The sequence below is a fragment of the Alternaria postmessia genome (genome assembly GCF_024291825.1).
Source record: "Alternaria postmessia strain BMP 2775 chromosome Unknown scaffold_9, whole genome shotgun sequence".
Classification (NCBI taxonomy): Eukaryota; Fungi; Ascomycota; class Dothideomycetes; order Pleosporales; family Pleosporaceae; genus Alternaria; species Alternaria postmessia.
Window position 1 is genome coordinate 176,730 of NW_026260082.1, and position 14,230 is coordinate 190,959.

General features: G+C 53.8%; 6 protein-coding genes across 6 annotated transcripts; 2 read left to right on the forward strand and 4 right to left on the reverse strand.

Annotated features, from left to right (window-relative positions):
- Window positions 1–490: 490 nt before the first annotated feature.
- On the reverse strand, window positions 491–4,168 carry J4E82_002286 (uncharacterized protein; the record flags this gene model as incomplete). Its single annotated transcript, XM_051728587.1, has 5 exons — window positions 491–3,200; window positions 3,231–3,625; window positions 3,676–3,682; window positions 3,819–4,011; window positions 4,072–4,168. 5 exons carry the CDS (start codon window positions 4,166–4,168, stop codon window positions 491–493), a joined length of 3,402 nt encoding a protein of 1,133 aa, XP_051591538.1.
- A 1,092-nt stretch (window positions 4,169–5,260) lies between these two features.
- J4E82_002287 (uncharacterized protein) lies at window positions 5,261–7,409 on the reverse strand (the record flags this gene model as incomplete). Its single annotated transcript, XM_051728588.1, has 3 exons — window positions 5,261–5,441; window positions 5,489–5,609; window positions 5,657–7,409. The coding sequence occupies 3 exons, from the start codon at window positions 7,407–7,409 to the stop codon at window positions 5,261–5,263; spliced, it is 2,055 nt and encodes a 684-aa protein (XP_051591539.1).
- Window positions 7,410–9,154: 1,745 nt separating this feature from the next.
- On the reverse strand, window positions 9,155–9,712 carry J4E82_002288 (uncharacterized protein; the record flags this gene model as incomplete). The annotated part of the gene is made up of 1 exon (XM_051728589.1): window positions 9,155–9,712. The coding sequence occupies one exon, from the start codon at window positions 9,710–9,712 to the stop codon at window positions 9,155–9,157; it is 558 nt and encodes a 185-aa protein (XP_051591540.1).
- A 272-nt stretch (window positions 9,713–9,984) lies between these two features.
- On the forward strand, window positions 9,985–11,014 carry J4E82_002289 (uncharacterized protein; the record flags this gene model as incomplete). Its single annotated transcript, XM_051728590.1, has 2 exons — window positions 9,985–10,711; window positions 10,758–11,014. 2 exons carry the CDS (start codon window positions 9,985–9,987, stop codon window positions 11,012–11,014), a joined length of 984 nt encoding a protein of 327 aa, XP_051591541.1.
- Window positions 11,015–11,166: 152 nt separating this feature from the next.
- On the reverse strand, window positions 11,167–12,021 carry J4E82_002290 (uncharacterized protein; the record flags this gene model as incomplete). Its single annotated transcript, XM_051728591.1, has 3 exons — window positions 11,167–11,546; window positions 11,597–11,914; window positions 11,964–12,021. 3 exons carry the CDS (start codon window positions 12,019–12,021, stop codon window positions 11,167–11,169), a joined length of 756 nt encoding a protein of 251 aa, XP_051591542.1.
- Window positions 12,022–12,676: 655 nt separating this feature from the next.
- J4E82_002291 (uncharacterized protein) lies at window positions 12,677–14,099 on the forward strand (the record flags this gene model as incomplete). The annotated part of the gene is made up of 2 exons (XM_051728592.1): window positions 12,677–13,431; window positions 13,478–14,099. 2 exons carry the CDS (start codon window positions 12,677–12,679, stop codon window positions 14,097–14,099), a joined length of 1,377 nt encoding a protein of 458 aa, XP_051591543.1.
- Window positions 14,100–14,230: the final 131 nt, after the last annotated feature.

Genomic DNA, 14,230 nt, shown 5'->3' on the forward strand with positions numbered 1-14,230 from the left:
TGTTGGTTGGGGTTGGCGACGTATTGCGGAGAGCGGTTGGAAGCGGTCTCCGCACCCATGGACTGCGTTCAACCGAGGTCGCGGTCCATCGGTGCAGCTGTGGAAACAACACCGCTGCGTCGGGCTAGCTGCTGCTGGGTGGGCATTGTGAATGGTATGACCCGGCTCCAGTGCTGGAGCTGGACTTCCGTGAGGTTTGAAAGTAAAGATGGGGTGGGACAGAGAAAATTACACGCTGGCGGAAAAGTAAATCCGGCCGAAGCACGCTAACTCGAAGCTGTTTGGGACCGTGATACTGCTTGTATTATTTATGAAATTTGTGCATTTAGCTGGCAGACAGTTTGCAAACTATATAGGGAGCTGGAGCAAGGTAGTGGGTGTCGCAGCGGCAACAAGGAAGACATGTTAACGCTTACCGCCGACGATAGGTCGCCTGGAGAAACTCGCGCTCATTTCATGCACACGTAAGTGCCTGGCTGTCTCATTACGATCATGCTGAAGCCTGACGAAGCTGTTGAATGAGGTCACTCTGCTTCGTAACAACGGCCTTCGCCTCGGCGATAGTGCGCTCCATGGTGTCGATCACGTCGTCTGCATCCTGGGCAACCCTACGCGCATGCTCTAGCTGATCCATGACTGCCATCGCATTCCTAGCTCGCTCCTTAGCTAACTGGTCAAGCATGCGGCAGGCGCATTCAATCCAGGCTATCGCATCTGTTGTGTTCTGCTCATTGATATCGAGCGAAGACCATGTCATACCGAGGTCCAACACTGTCCACTTTTGTCCAGGATTGAGTGTCATATAGATTGGTAGCAAGCAGAAGTAGACCTTACGCGCTTGCCATGAGAGGAGTTTGCCGTACTGGAAGTGAAGGTCGTGCTCGCGGGACTGTAAGAAAGCGGCTTGGTTCTGCTCAAACGTTGTGTTGAACCAGCCTTCAAAGGTTTGACGCCATTGAATCAACTGATCATTCGTGCTCCAGACGTCGATGGGGGGAAACAAGCAATCTGGCTCGACCACACCGGCACAACGACACGCGACATAAGCCAGCTCAATGATCTCATCAACCAGTAACTGGAGCTGCATGTTGGTGTCCTTCTTGAGCTTGTTGAGTGAGTCTTTCAGTCCGATTGCACTAGCCCTGCCAACGTCATCGCACGTTGCAATCGTGAGCCCTGTAGCAGCGCCGGTTGCTGTGACTGGAGCGGCAGGAGGTAACAGCTGCGAAGTGCTTGAGATGAGATTGGCCAATGCTTGGAGAGCTGCCGTCATTTCGCTCTCATGCTTCTTCGTCTCTGAATTCCACTTGCTAGAGATCTCAATTTGTCGTCCCTGAAGCCAACCCCTGAAGACAACGGCAGTGTCAGTGGTGGTCGGTGGGCTCCAATGACCCGCGTCGATTTTCAGAGCCTCGTATACGTTGCGAACAAACTGTATGAACTCTGGGATGGTGTTGTCCCGGTAGGACTGAAGTTGGAGAATCTCTTCTTGCTGGCGTAACAGGTTGATTTCGTGATTGACAAGACCCAACGCCAACAGTGTGGGCAATCTACTGAAGAACGAGATGCAAGCGGTGGGGGAGATCATGGTGGTATCTTCCCATGCTGGCCTGGGGACTTTGTTTGTGTCGAAGAGATCTTGGAAGATCTTGTCCACAGCCGCAATCATGCTAGAGAGGGTCTTGCTGGTTGCCTTGGCAATGGCGTGGTTCTTGTCGATGATCTCCTGAATCATCCTCTTCAGCGCCGCCAGCCAGACGCCGTTCTTGTCGCGTGTCGGTGTCCATTTAGCGACATCCCTATGGGCTTGGGCGACCAGCTCGTTCATTGCTTCGCGTCCTTCGACCATGAAGTTTTCAATGTCCTCCCCCTCACTGTCCAACTCTTTAATCGCTTCTCGGAAAAACTCCAGACGTTCGGCGGCAAACTTTTCAGCGTTTGTTGCGAGCACAGGATCGTCATCCGCGTAAGTTTCGGGCCAGTTCTCTGTGGTGATATTCGCGGCCTTGAACACATCCGACACGAAGTCGTACAGGCACTGTCGCAACCGGATCAGAGAATTGTCTCGCGACTTCGACACGTCCAGGCTTTGCTCGTTGTTCGCAATGAGGTTGTCACTGAACTTGGTCTCGATACCCCTCAACCACACATCTAGCTCGTTCAGACCACAGCTGGGTCGGAGTATCGGAAATGCACGCCCATATGGATACAAGGTGCGATAGATACGCTCGACCCACTCTTGTAAACAGCGTAACATTTCCTCTTTGGTCGCTGTGCTGGTGGCGGCATGCTTGTCCATAGCATTCGTGACGCGTTGCCTCTCGAGGGCAGCCCAAAGGCGGACGTTGAACTCTGAGCCATCGATAGCTGGTACGTGATGGGCAGCTCCGCGTGGCGGAATGTCGGTACCACGCGTTACTTCATTCATTGTACCCATGGCTTCGCTCAACATCCATCCCCACATGTCACCGTATCGATTCTTGGTGTTGGTGAAATATGTGTCAATCGCCGTTCCAAGCGCAGTGAGCCGCACAAGCACGTCGGGGTCTGCTGGCAGTTGAAAGTTGAACCTGTTGGACAGGATAGTCATGGCGCCGTCAATGTTCATCAGCGAGTCGTTGTATTCATCACTGGCGCTCTTGGTGGCGTCTCGGACGTGCTTGACAACTTCCGCTACCTGTCCCGGTCCTGATGGCTGACTGGATGTGACGCACAGTTCTGTCATCATGTCTTGGACGGCGTTCTCTAGGTCCGACAAAAGCTGTTGCGCCTGTGTGAGGTTGCTGACAGCGCTGTTGCTAAACACTGTGGCAGTATCGGCAGGTGAGAGATCTGCACCAAGCTGAATCCCTAGTTGCTGCGCGCTCTTCCGGATAGAATCTTGGATGCCTTCAATCAAGACATCTTTGCTCTCAATAACGGAAGTGACGCCGCTGATGAATGCAGCCAGCCGGTCAGCGACTGAAGCATCCGCCGTTAGCGTGACGTTCAACTTCTGTGAGGCGATCGTAAGCCTATCCTCAAAGACCTTCTTCTCTCGGTCGTACTCTGACTGTCTAGCGTCGACTGCGCCAATGTAAGTCGAAAGGTTTGTCTTGATGTCACAGTCCGCCAACATCCTCTGGCCGAGTGCCTCTAGGGCGCCCTTCACCAAGACAGCTAGCTGGCGGTTGTGCTCCTCGTGGTTCTGTTGCATTCTGCTAAGCCAACGTTCAGCTTAAGTGACGTACTCTTTGGCCAACTCGTCCGTGGACTGTTGGTCAGGCTTACTGAACTGGAAGCCTCGGTTTGCGGCGGAGGTGGTGAGACACTGCGAGGTCAGATGCACAGTCTTACGTGATGCCTTGAGCTCTGCTGTGGCTGCGGCGATGTAGGCGGTGAGTGCGCTCTCTACGTCGCTGCCGGATGGGAAGCTCAGAAGGGTGGTGGAGCCGGCGAGTTGTTCCGTCAATCGGGAAACAAGCTCGTCGTGCTTGCTCTCAGTCGCTTCGTGCTTCTCGGCAGAGGCTTTGAGCTTGACACCCACGGCCGCAATGTACGAACGTAAGTGCGCGTTCAGACTAGAGGCATTGCTTGAGATGCTGATGTCGTTGGCGCCGGGAGAAGAGTCGACAGCGTCGGTAAGCTGACCATGGAGAGCTTAGGAGTCGTTGGTCTGCTGGATCACGTACTTACAGAACTGCTGCAGCCGTGCTTGTATAGTTCCTTCGCCGAGTTGGAGGTCGTTCAGACGCGAGCACGCCTCGTTGAGATGGGCGGTCAACTCTCCGTTGAGCGTAGCAACTGCCTCCTTGTTTTATATGACACTCTTGACTTACTTCAGGAAGAAGGCTGGTTTGAGTTCGATGCTGTCAGACGTGTGCGCCGGCTGATCTCCAAGAATCTCGGGTGACCTGTTGTCGATTGCCTCGCGAAGACAGTCTTGGACTACCTCTAGGTTGGTGGCCATATGCTCTGACTTTGTGATGCGGGTCGACATGGTGTTGAGCAGGTCATACAATATCAGCTCTTCTGAAAAGGGATTGCGAAGTTAGCGTCTTTCTCGCACGAGTCTCATATGGTCAAGCTTACCAGTGTGACCATCGATGGCTATTCCGAACTGCTTGGCGATCTTGGTCATCCGCTCCTTCATACGTTGAATTGTCGTTTGGTACTGCTCGTAGATCATGTCGCTTGCGTCTGACTGAGTTCCTATCGCGGTGACTACTACACCTCTACTTCACTATTCACCCCCAGAAGTTCTTCTTATTTGACAACTAACACAACATCTATCAGTATCTACTACTCATATCTGAACGTTCGTTACCTGACTTCGCTAACTCAAACCACTGTTTCTCGTCAGCTGCTCTCACCCGTCATATCTTCGCAGTTTTGGTAGTGGTGGCAGTGGTCATGATGAGTAGCAGACACTAAGATGGCACTGACTTGGAAGACAGGCGTAGTGTCTGCTCATGAGCTGCTGTCTCTACTGTGTTTACACTACCTTCGGTCGAGATGGCGAGATGCTGCATGGAGGTTTCCAACGTTGGGCGAACGCATGTAGGCTCCACGTTGACGACGATGTCAGAGTTTGGACAAACTCTGAAAAAATTGAATACATGCATGTAAGCATGCTATGCGGCAACGACTCATTAATACCGTCGGACATTCTCGCTATCTTCCTCTGTAATGGAGCCACCGAGTCGCAGTCAATCCATCCGATAAGATCGCAAGGTTTGAAACACTCTCTTCTTCCAACGTTAACGTCGAGCGCCACGATGGCTCTCCAGAACTGCATAAGGTTCATCACGTAAAAAATACACAACGATGCAACCTGACGAATTACCATGAATGTGTTGACGGAAACCATTCTTGAACTAAAACGTATACGCCGTAAGTACCTGGACTCAGTACGCCGTGATCCTTCCGCAGTGCAGTCCATTGCAGTGAATCGAGACAGTAATACATGAATCGAGAAGATGAATGATGAGAGATGCCCTTGGCCCTTTGACCCCATACTCATCGACATCGAGCCCGTAACCCAGAATGACAGATAGCAGACAGCAGACAGCAGATACAGAAACCATGAGCCGCAGTTCCGCGTACAAATCACGCAAGTATTAAAAGAGAGTAGGAAGGAACAAAAGCGGCCGCAAACACCAGTATATCGCACACAAAGATAAGAACAAGCCTGGCTAAAGGCAGGGTAGTCGGCAGGGTAGTCGTACAAGTACGAGTCGTGTCGTCGTAAGTCATTTCGAGCAGAAAGGTCGTGAAGTCGTTATCTGGAGTAGGGCTTGTTCATAAGAGCAATCTCACGCGCTACAGTTGCCCACTCCAGGTCGCGGCGAAGAGGCTCGTTGCGTCGTTGGCGCTGGTACTCTTCCCACTTGAGTAGTTCGTAGGTGAATCGAAGGTGAGGTTGGATTATAACATTAAGTCGTCGCGCCCGGACAAAGCAGCTAAGGGACGTCAGTTATGGTCGGAAAAGAGCTCGCAGTTTGCTTACTAGGCACGGGGAAAAGACATGCCCAGCTCATTCATAACTTCCGCAATGCAGATGGTCGCAGAGCGTGATACGCCCACTCGGCAATGTACCAACGTCGCGCCTCCCTCTTGCTTCCCTGCTTCTACAAGATGTCAGTTGAGAACCCGCACCATGAGCTGCAACACATACCAATAAATTTGAGACAGCGCTCAAACTCGCCCCAGAGAGGGTCTACACCATTGTCTTGGACTCGGTCGATCATCAAAAAGTTCTCTGCGGGCCAATCAAGCTTCTTCGTGACGTCCTCCGGCCAGGAAAGCGCTTCTCCGACGCTCAGGATGCGTGTGATGCCGATAGCGCGGAGGAGCTCCGGGTTGTTGGCATGTCCAAGGTTGCCAAGATACATGTATGGCAAGATACGGCTGGGTAGGCTCCCATCAAGCTTCGACAGCCAGCGTGGTTCTGAGATGTTCAGAATGCTCTGGTTGAAGCGAGGAGACTCCTGGAGGATCCGGGGCTGTATCGCCGTCAGGAGCGCAACGTCCGAGGGGTATGCAAAGAAGTTGCGGCCTTTCTCGCGATGCATCTGAATCCAAGCATCGTGAACAGGCAGGCCTTCGGCATACATAAAGTAGGCCAAAGCAAGAAGAGTCGTCTCGGTATAGCCGTCTGTGCAGTGTATCAGGAACTTGCGCGGCGCCGCAATGTCGTCCATCTCTATGGCCTCGTCTTCTTCTTCTCGTCTGCGCTTCGACCGCCGAACCTCTTGCGGGTTCGCTAGCTCGTACATCCACTTGCACATATCCATAAGACCATCGACTTCACCGTGCGCCCACGTAGGAGGCATGATGCTTCCTGACGATGGGAACTCCATGTGCAGGGTAGATTTGCGGTGGACCCGCTCAAGACCCATTCGCAGAGCCCGTAGTGAGCGTGATTCAGGTACATGTGCAAGATCGGTCGCTTCGATGAGCATGTCATAAGCGTCTTCGCCCGCACAGTCTGGATGCAGTGCCTGATCAGGCGTAGGCCCTAAGAAAACATTGTTGCTGATCTCGGTTGCTTTTGACATTGCGCTCATCTCATATCGCTCCCAGTAGAAGAAATCAGCAACCTCTCCCGTCATGTCACCTGCGGAATTAATAGCAACAAGCTTTGGGTATTTCTCTTGCATAGACGCGAAAGGATCTGAAAGCATGAACGTGTTGAACAAGCAATGCGGAAATCCATTTCTCGCTTCGTACTGCCTCTGAGCTTGGGAAATCTTCTGAGCGAGCGCAACGGTGTCTTGCGGATTGGTTTTGTGATCGCCGTAAACAATAATGTCCGAAACCATGGCCAATTTACAAGCCTGGATTTGGAAGTTGCGCACAGAAAAGCCATCCTTTGGGTCACACTCCATGAACCTGGGTGTGTCGGAAGACACAGATTCCAGTAGTTCGTCTGGTGCAACTGCGCCCTTTAGCTTGGAAGACGACAGGTTTCCACCAGTCTTGACAACGGTAATGCTGCGAATGCACCTGGGAACCTTTCGGCCGCTTCTGCGACGAGACGAGAAGAAGGCAAGCTGGATCTGGTTCTCGGAATGGAGACCGTGCATCCATGGGAATACCTGGTCGGGGTTCGGCAGCGGCTGCGTTGCAGTGTGCTCCAAGGCCTCTGCCATGCGATCCGCCGTGATGGTGTACACGGGCGGGTCATCCGAGTACAACGAGCAGTAAGCATCTGGCGGGTATGTGATGGACGACTGCTCAATGAGGCTGTCTTGCCGCGGCGGCGATGCTGGGGGAGTTGCGGGCAGTCCGCCGGGGGAGCATTCTGGGATGTGCTTGTTGGGAATAGCAGTCGGCGTACCACGAGAAGAGGTGTTGAGCGACAGGTGCGGTGGAGGTGTCGAAGAACGACCGAGCATAGAAGGATATCTGGCGACAGCAGCGGCCATGTTGACAAGTCCAAGGCCTGGGGTTGAGATGGAGCGAAGGCGCGTAACGTGGGAGGAGGGCGAGAAGTCAATTGGCAGGTCCTCTATAGTAGCAATGGCCCTTCCCAATCAGAGAGATGCAGCGGAGGGGTCAGGAGACTACCAGAGCACAGCAGGAGTGACAGGAGTAGTCTGTCGGGCAATTGATAAGTACGCGGCGTCTTAAGCTTCGGGCGTGGGACCTACGTGTTGAAAGTTTGGGTAAGACGGCGCGTTAGTTGTTGAGTTGATCAACAGCCGGGGCCAGAGAGGTAAGCACGAAGCCGTGGAGAAGTCGCGGCCCTTTGCGGAAGAGTGAATCTAAAGCGCGGCGGTAGTCATGCTGCGATGAGGGGAATGGGAGGAATTGGATTAAACGAGCAGGAAGAAAGAAACATGGAGGGGCGAGGGGCGTCGATGGAGGTTGTAGCCACAGGAATGATATGGGCGTCTCTAGTGGTTCCCCGCTATCTCACCATCCCAAGCACTCGACAAGGCGCCGTTTTAATTCACCCAGCCCGGCTTCATGGTGCAGCCACCATGCAACGCTTGCTCCATGGCCGGCTGTGGTTGGCTGGGGCAGACAGCACTGCACGACGGGCAGCCGAAATAGCAGTTTCGGCTTCGTGACAGCCGCTGGGATTCGGCAGCATCACGGCGCAGTTGTTGCAAGGGCGATAAGGATGCCAATGGGTGGGTCTCGCGGACCTCGCAAGGATGCGTGCGGAGATATGGCAGACGCACTGTGCGCGCTGCATGCTCTACTGGCAGCTATAGTGAGCAAGTGCCCGCTAACAAGGACGACGCCGGCTGCGTGGAATCGGGCTGGCTGTTAGTGCGCCATTCGCATGCGGATCCAGCATCATGCCCCACTGCCGTGCAGCTCAGCAATTGCCACCCAACACGCGAGCTCAAGTCTGGAGCTTCATCGAGCCTTTGTCGATCGACCCCGCGTCTTTTGGCTCTGGAGCCGCCCAAGCATACTAGAGTCTGGAGCCTCCTAATTGCTGTCAAACGACCAGCTGCAGTCTACATGGCATGCTAACCAGCACCGTTTGTCGGCCATACCGCACCGTGTCCACTGCGCAACCCCGCATCTCCATGTCGCTCCTTATCGCTTCTGCAACGACACCAGGACTAGGTGTCTTTGTTAGTTCAGTAGTTCCGAGCAAACCCAAGTCGTGAGGTGTAAGCCCCAACGCATGCTGACGTACGAGGAGAAAATTGTTCTCTCGCACGCACTATCAAAGTGTTACTAATGGTGTGTGGATTGGATTTGTAGATTGAATTCTTGGGTTGCGTCAATTTAGTAGCTCATTTGCAAGACTGCAATGCTCGCGTGCCCACCATCCGCTTGCTACACATAATCACTCAGTGCGCCTGTTCAACCATGCCGCCCAACTCCTCGCATAACGCCAGTATCAAAGCTCGTATTCATAGCATAGGTCGTCGAGAAGCGCATCGCTCCTACGGCGTCCTTGCTGCAGTTTGCGCCCAACGCGCTAATACCCATCCTCATACATCAAGCTCGGCCCTAGAATTCAGTATCTCATCGACGATCGAGCGCTGAACAGCTATCCTGTCCTTGTCGCTTGCATCCTGTTCCCGCAGCAGCACCGCCAGTACTTCGATCGGCGGGTCAAGGTCGAGCCGTTGCGCTCGCTTCCAGCGCTTCAACCGAGCGATTCCGGTACATGGCTACAAGCGCATATCTTGTTAGCGCATGATTACAACGTCGAGGACTTCATATCATAGATGGGCGGGGACTCGGAACTTACGCCATAATGCGCGCTCATGTCAAACTCCCTCAGTATCTTGTCGTGCAGGCTCAGACCTCCCTGGTGCGTCCGCGGTGCAAGCCTTTGCTTCTCCTTTGTGGTCCAGTACTTCTTGATCGCTGCATCTGATATGCGCCGTGCTCTGTCCTCGTCTGGTGTGCTCTCCACCTCTTGCGCCTTGACCTCCTGTTCTGTTTGCTCGATGATCGCAGCTTCCGTTGTTGTCGGCTCAGTATTTGAGATGTCGGCAACCTCTGGCTTGATGTCTTTCAGCTTCGCCTCGAGTATGTTCTTCTTTGCGCCTTGCGATTTGACGCCAGCCTTTGTGACCCTGTTTGTCGTGCCGTGGAATGCGAGAGTCGACTGCTGCGACTTGGCAGCGGGGGCGGATGCTTTGCGTCTGGGAGCCATTTTGGAGTATTTGCGATCGATAATGGGCAGTTGTTGGTTGCTCAACGTCGTGATAGTCGCTTGCGATGATGGGGTGGTTGGGTTCAGTGACCTCATTCGATTTGCTTGGCGCTGATCAGGGTCGCATTCATTGGTTGCTGGAGTGATACGCGAGATCGCGCAGACATGTGATCTCGCATCAATCTCCCCACATCCACCCGAAATTGCGGGAGACTTCTCTGCATGTGCTCTGGGCCATTCCACGTTTGTCTAGTAAGTTCGCTCCTTCAGTATGACGTAGACAGCCATGCTTTCTGGGATATGCAAAGTCACGTAAAATTGTTGGATGCGTTATCGTGCTGATGTCGGGTATAGTAAACGACTGAAAAATGACCTCCACAACACCCCCAGACGTTGCCGCCCACGTCGAATCTCTGATCCCAAAATTCCAGCCAACCCGCCTCCTAAACTCGGATCAGGCCGGCCGCCGCATCTCCCTCTACGGAACCATTGATTCTAAACCTGCTCTCCTACTCGCTGAGCGTGCCGCCTTCGACACCAAGCCCAGCATTCTATCCAACTTTTCCACCTCACTGCGCAACATTAAGAATCTCGGTGCAAACGACATCTACGCCTGGTTCCTCGCAAATTCCAACCCCAGCGATGACAACCCGCCTCCGGACTTCAAGTTGAATCTAATCTATCCTTGCACAGAGAAACATGTAAAAAAGTACGAGCAGCAGCGTCTGCGGGTTGTTACCGAGACGCCCGAGATTTACCAGAAATATGTGAGGCCGTACATGCAGGCGCAGCGTGAAAAGGGCGCACTGGATTGGATCTTCAATATTCTCGAGGGTCGGACTGAGCAAGAAGATGTCATGTACCGGGAGTCTGGCGAAGAAGGCTTCTTACTCTTGCCGGATCTGAACTGGGATCGCAAGACGATGGGTAGTCTGCATCTGCTAGGTCTGGTCGAACGAAGAGACATATGGAGCGTAAGGGATCTTAAACAAAGCATGGCAGAGTGGGTTAAGCATATGCGGGAGAAGATGATTGAGGCAACTGTCAAGTTGTACCCGGAGATTGAAAAGGATGAGCTCAAACTCTACGTGCATTGTAAGTTCGTACGATGAGGTTGGGGAGACTCGCTGACTGGTGATAGACCAACCAACATACTACCACTTTCACATCCACATCGTCCATGTTTCGCTGGAAGCTGGCAGTACACAAGCTACCGGGAAGGCCTTGGGTCTGGAGAATATCATCTCGCAACTCGAAATCATGGCTCCTAAATCGTCCCCGTCGCCAGGTATGCAAGATGTCAGCTTGACATATCACCTTGGCGAGAGGAGTGATCTATGGGAGAAGGTCTATCTGCCGCTGAAGGAAGGACGAGAAGTAAAGGTAGATGAGTTTTGAGTCACATCAAACGGTCTAAGCATGCTTTGAATCTATGCAGACAGCCGTAGCAGCGATATCGTGCCTCACAGTACTTGTTCTCAAGATATTCGTTACCAATCTACTTGGTCTGGTTCGTGTACTCTCTAGACTCCACAGCTGGTTAGCCGTTCCTAGAATGACTCGGCAAGCGTGATCAGACTGAAACGCAGCTCGCCTCCACCGGCCTCTGCCTCGCGCTTCAGGAAGCTACGCACGCCCAGGTCAAGAGCCTTTTCGCTGAGAACATCTTCATCTGGAGCCAACGTGCCCCTGTCAAGAGGACCCTTCCGTCGACCATCAAGTTCCCAAAGGTGGTTTTTGTCCGATTTGATGAAGCAGACGTAATGTAGGTCGACATCGGAATCGGCTTCGGGCGCAGCGGTGTCACCTCCCGATGCAGCGTCTTGATGCGCGCTCTCGAGTGCTTCAGACTCGTAGAGGAGATCGGCTCGTTCAATGGGCTTGAGTGGTATCGCGTCGTTGACCAGCTTGGCGAGGTTTGAGTCGGGTTCTGGAGTCTTGTTAGCATGCCAACTGGTATCTGGTAGAATGACTACTAACTGATATGAGCGCGTGCGGAGCCATTGGAGACACCATGGAGCAGGCCGATTAGGCCACAGGCATTTCCAATTGTCTGCTTGTACCAGACAACCTCTTCATCCGGGCCATGTCCCTGGTACTCCGTCTTGTCCTGGTCTTCCTGTACGCGGAACTTTTCGTATGTCTTACTGACGGGAAACACGAGGAGCAGAGCATGGGCAGGCCGCGGCACAAAAGCAAGTAGCTCAGGCTCGTCTATGCTGAAGACATCGTGGAATGCAAGCTTCTCCGAGAGACCGAGCTTGTGAACGAGGGCGGACATGACATCAGGATTGTTCTCTGTCGCGCATTAGCTGGCATAATTGCGGTGTGAGAAGACGTGTCTTACCCAGGGGAATGAACCTCTTCCTGCCCTTGGGCACGTCTGGTGATGTCTCGGATGCCATGGTGGTGCTGTGCGGGAATGGTGTTGCGGGGAAGGAGTTCTGAGCTCGACATGTTATACCTAGGTACGTGGGGCGCAGGCAGCAAACGAGTCGTCATCCAAACTTTCCTTACTTTTACCAGGCATGTAATAGGCTACAGCATCGTCGGCGTAGGACAGTTGGATAGTCTATGACATTCGAACGTCGAGGCACTGACCGGGTATACGAAGCTCATGACGAGGTATAGGCAAAGACCGATCTTGTCAAATTGGTTCCTGGTGCAAAGCGACAATTATCCTCATGCTAAATCAAGCCATCTTGAGATGCAGCAGACGCGATGCATGTGATGGACACGCGACTTGGGCAAACGCGATGGCCTGTGCGGCGACATGGAAGCTTCTGAGCCCCGCGGTGACGGCGGACCTGAATTTGACTCACGTGAATCATGCGTCTTCGCCATTATCCACCAGCTACACCCTTTTGTCGCATACTACACATCGGACGGCCCCAATTCTCGCAGCCCAGACACTTTCCGTTCGGAGCCTCTTTAGCACTGCCCAGATCCCCCCACAGATCGAGAACCACCGCCGCCAGCAGCTTTACGGCGGATTTCTTTACCCCACTACAACCACTTGCCCTCGACTTTTTCCAGCGATTCTTCCCACCACTGCCCACCATGGCCACAATCGACGAAACTCTAGCGATCTTCCTCAAGACACACGCGCCCAACAACGCTGCCGACGAGACGGACGCTGTCAAGGCCTCGCAGGCTCTCTTCCCCGAAGTCACCTACTCCGACGCCGAGAAGACTGAGCTCAGCCAATGGCTCATCACCGCCTCCCACATCGCCTCTTCTTCTGAGGACGCCGCGAAAGCCTCCGAGCGCCTGTCGTCACTGAACACACATCTGTCCAGCCGGACCACCGTCCTCGGCGCCAAGCCCTCCGTCGCAGACATTGCCCTCTACCAGAAGCTCGCACCGGTCGTCTCCAAGTGGAGTGCTGAGGAGAGGACTGGAGAGCAAGGATACCACCACATTGTCCGCCATGTCGACTTTGTCCAGAACTCGCCTGTCTTCGGCCTGAAGCTGGACGACAAGGTCAACATCGACCAGGACAGTGTCATCTTCAAGATCAAGCCGGTAGACGCAAAGGCGGAGAAGGAGCGCAAGAAGAAGGAGAAGGAGGCTGCCGCTGCCAACGCCGCTGCGTCTGGTGCCACAGCTACTACCCTGACTGGCGACCAAGGACAAAGTGGACAGGGCCAGGCAGGCAAGAGCAAGGCCGAGAAGGCCAAGGGCAAGGCCGAGGCTGCTGGCTCCGCTGTAGCATCCGCAGTCGTTGGAAACGCAGCTGGCGGTGTTCCAGAGGGTGCGCCAACCGAGAAGAAGAAGAAGGAAAAGAAGGAGAAGCAGCCCAAGCCCCAGAAGGCGTAAGTCACGAACCCTCGTGATCGTGTATACAACTGACAATCACAGTGCGCCAGTCGAGAAGCCTCTCTCCCCCGCCCTCATCGACCTACGTGTAGGCCACATCCTCAAGGCCGAAACCCACCCCAACGCCGACTCGCTCTACGTATCCACAATCGCATGCGGCGACGCTCCCGGCACAGACAACACTTCCGAGTACGAAGGCCAGATCGTGCGCACAGTATGCTCTGGTCTTAACGGCCTGATCCCCCTTGCTGAGATGCAGAACCGCAAAATTGTCGCCGTGTGCAACCTGAAGCCCGTCACCATGCGCGGTGTCAAGAGCTGTGCAATGGTACTCGCTGCATCACCACGCGTCGCCGAGGGCGAGGACAGCCACAAGGGACCAGTCGAGCTGGTGGATCCCCCCAAGGAGAGCAAGGCAGGTGACCGGGTCTACTTTGAGGGCTGGGAAGGCGAGCCTGAGCCTGTACTCAACCCCAAGAAGAAGGTCTGGGAGATGATCCAGCCGGGCTTCACTACAACAGATGGTCTGGAAGTGGGCTTCGACGTCGGTGTCGTGCCACAGTTGAGCGGCGAGGGTGCGGATAAGAAGACGGGTGTAGCCAAGCTGAGGACCAAGGACGGCCTGTGTAGCATCCCCACTCTCAAGGGAGGTGTTGTGCGATAGATGCGTCTGATTAGACAAGAACGAAAAAGTTATTGTACTGCCTCGCGCATATATCGAGTGTTCAGAGGTAGATTTCATGCTACAAAGTGAGCCTGTCACTTAATAAGCCAACAATCTCACAAACCATTGCA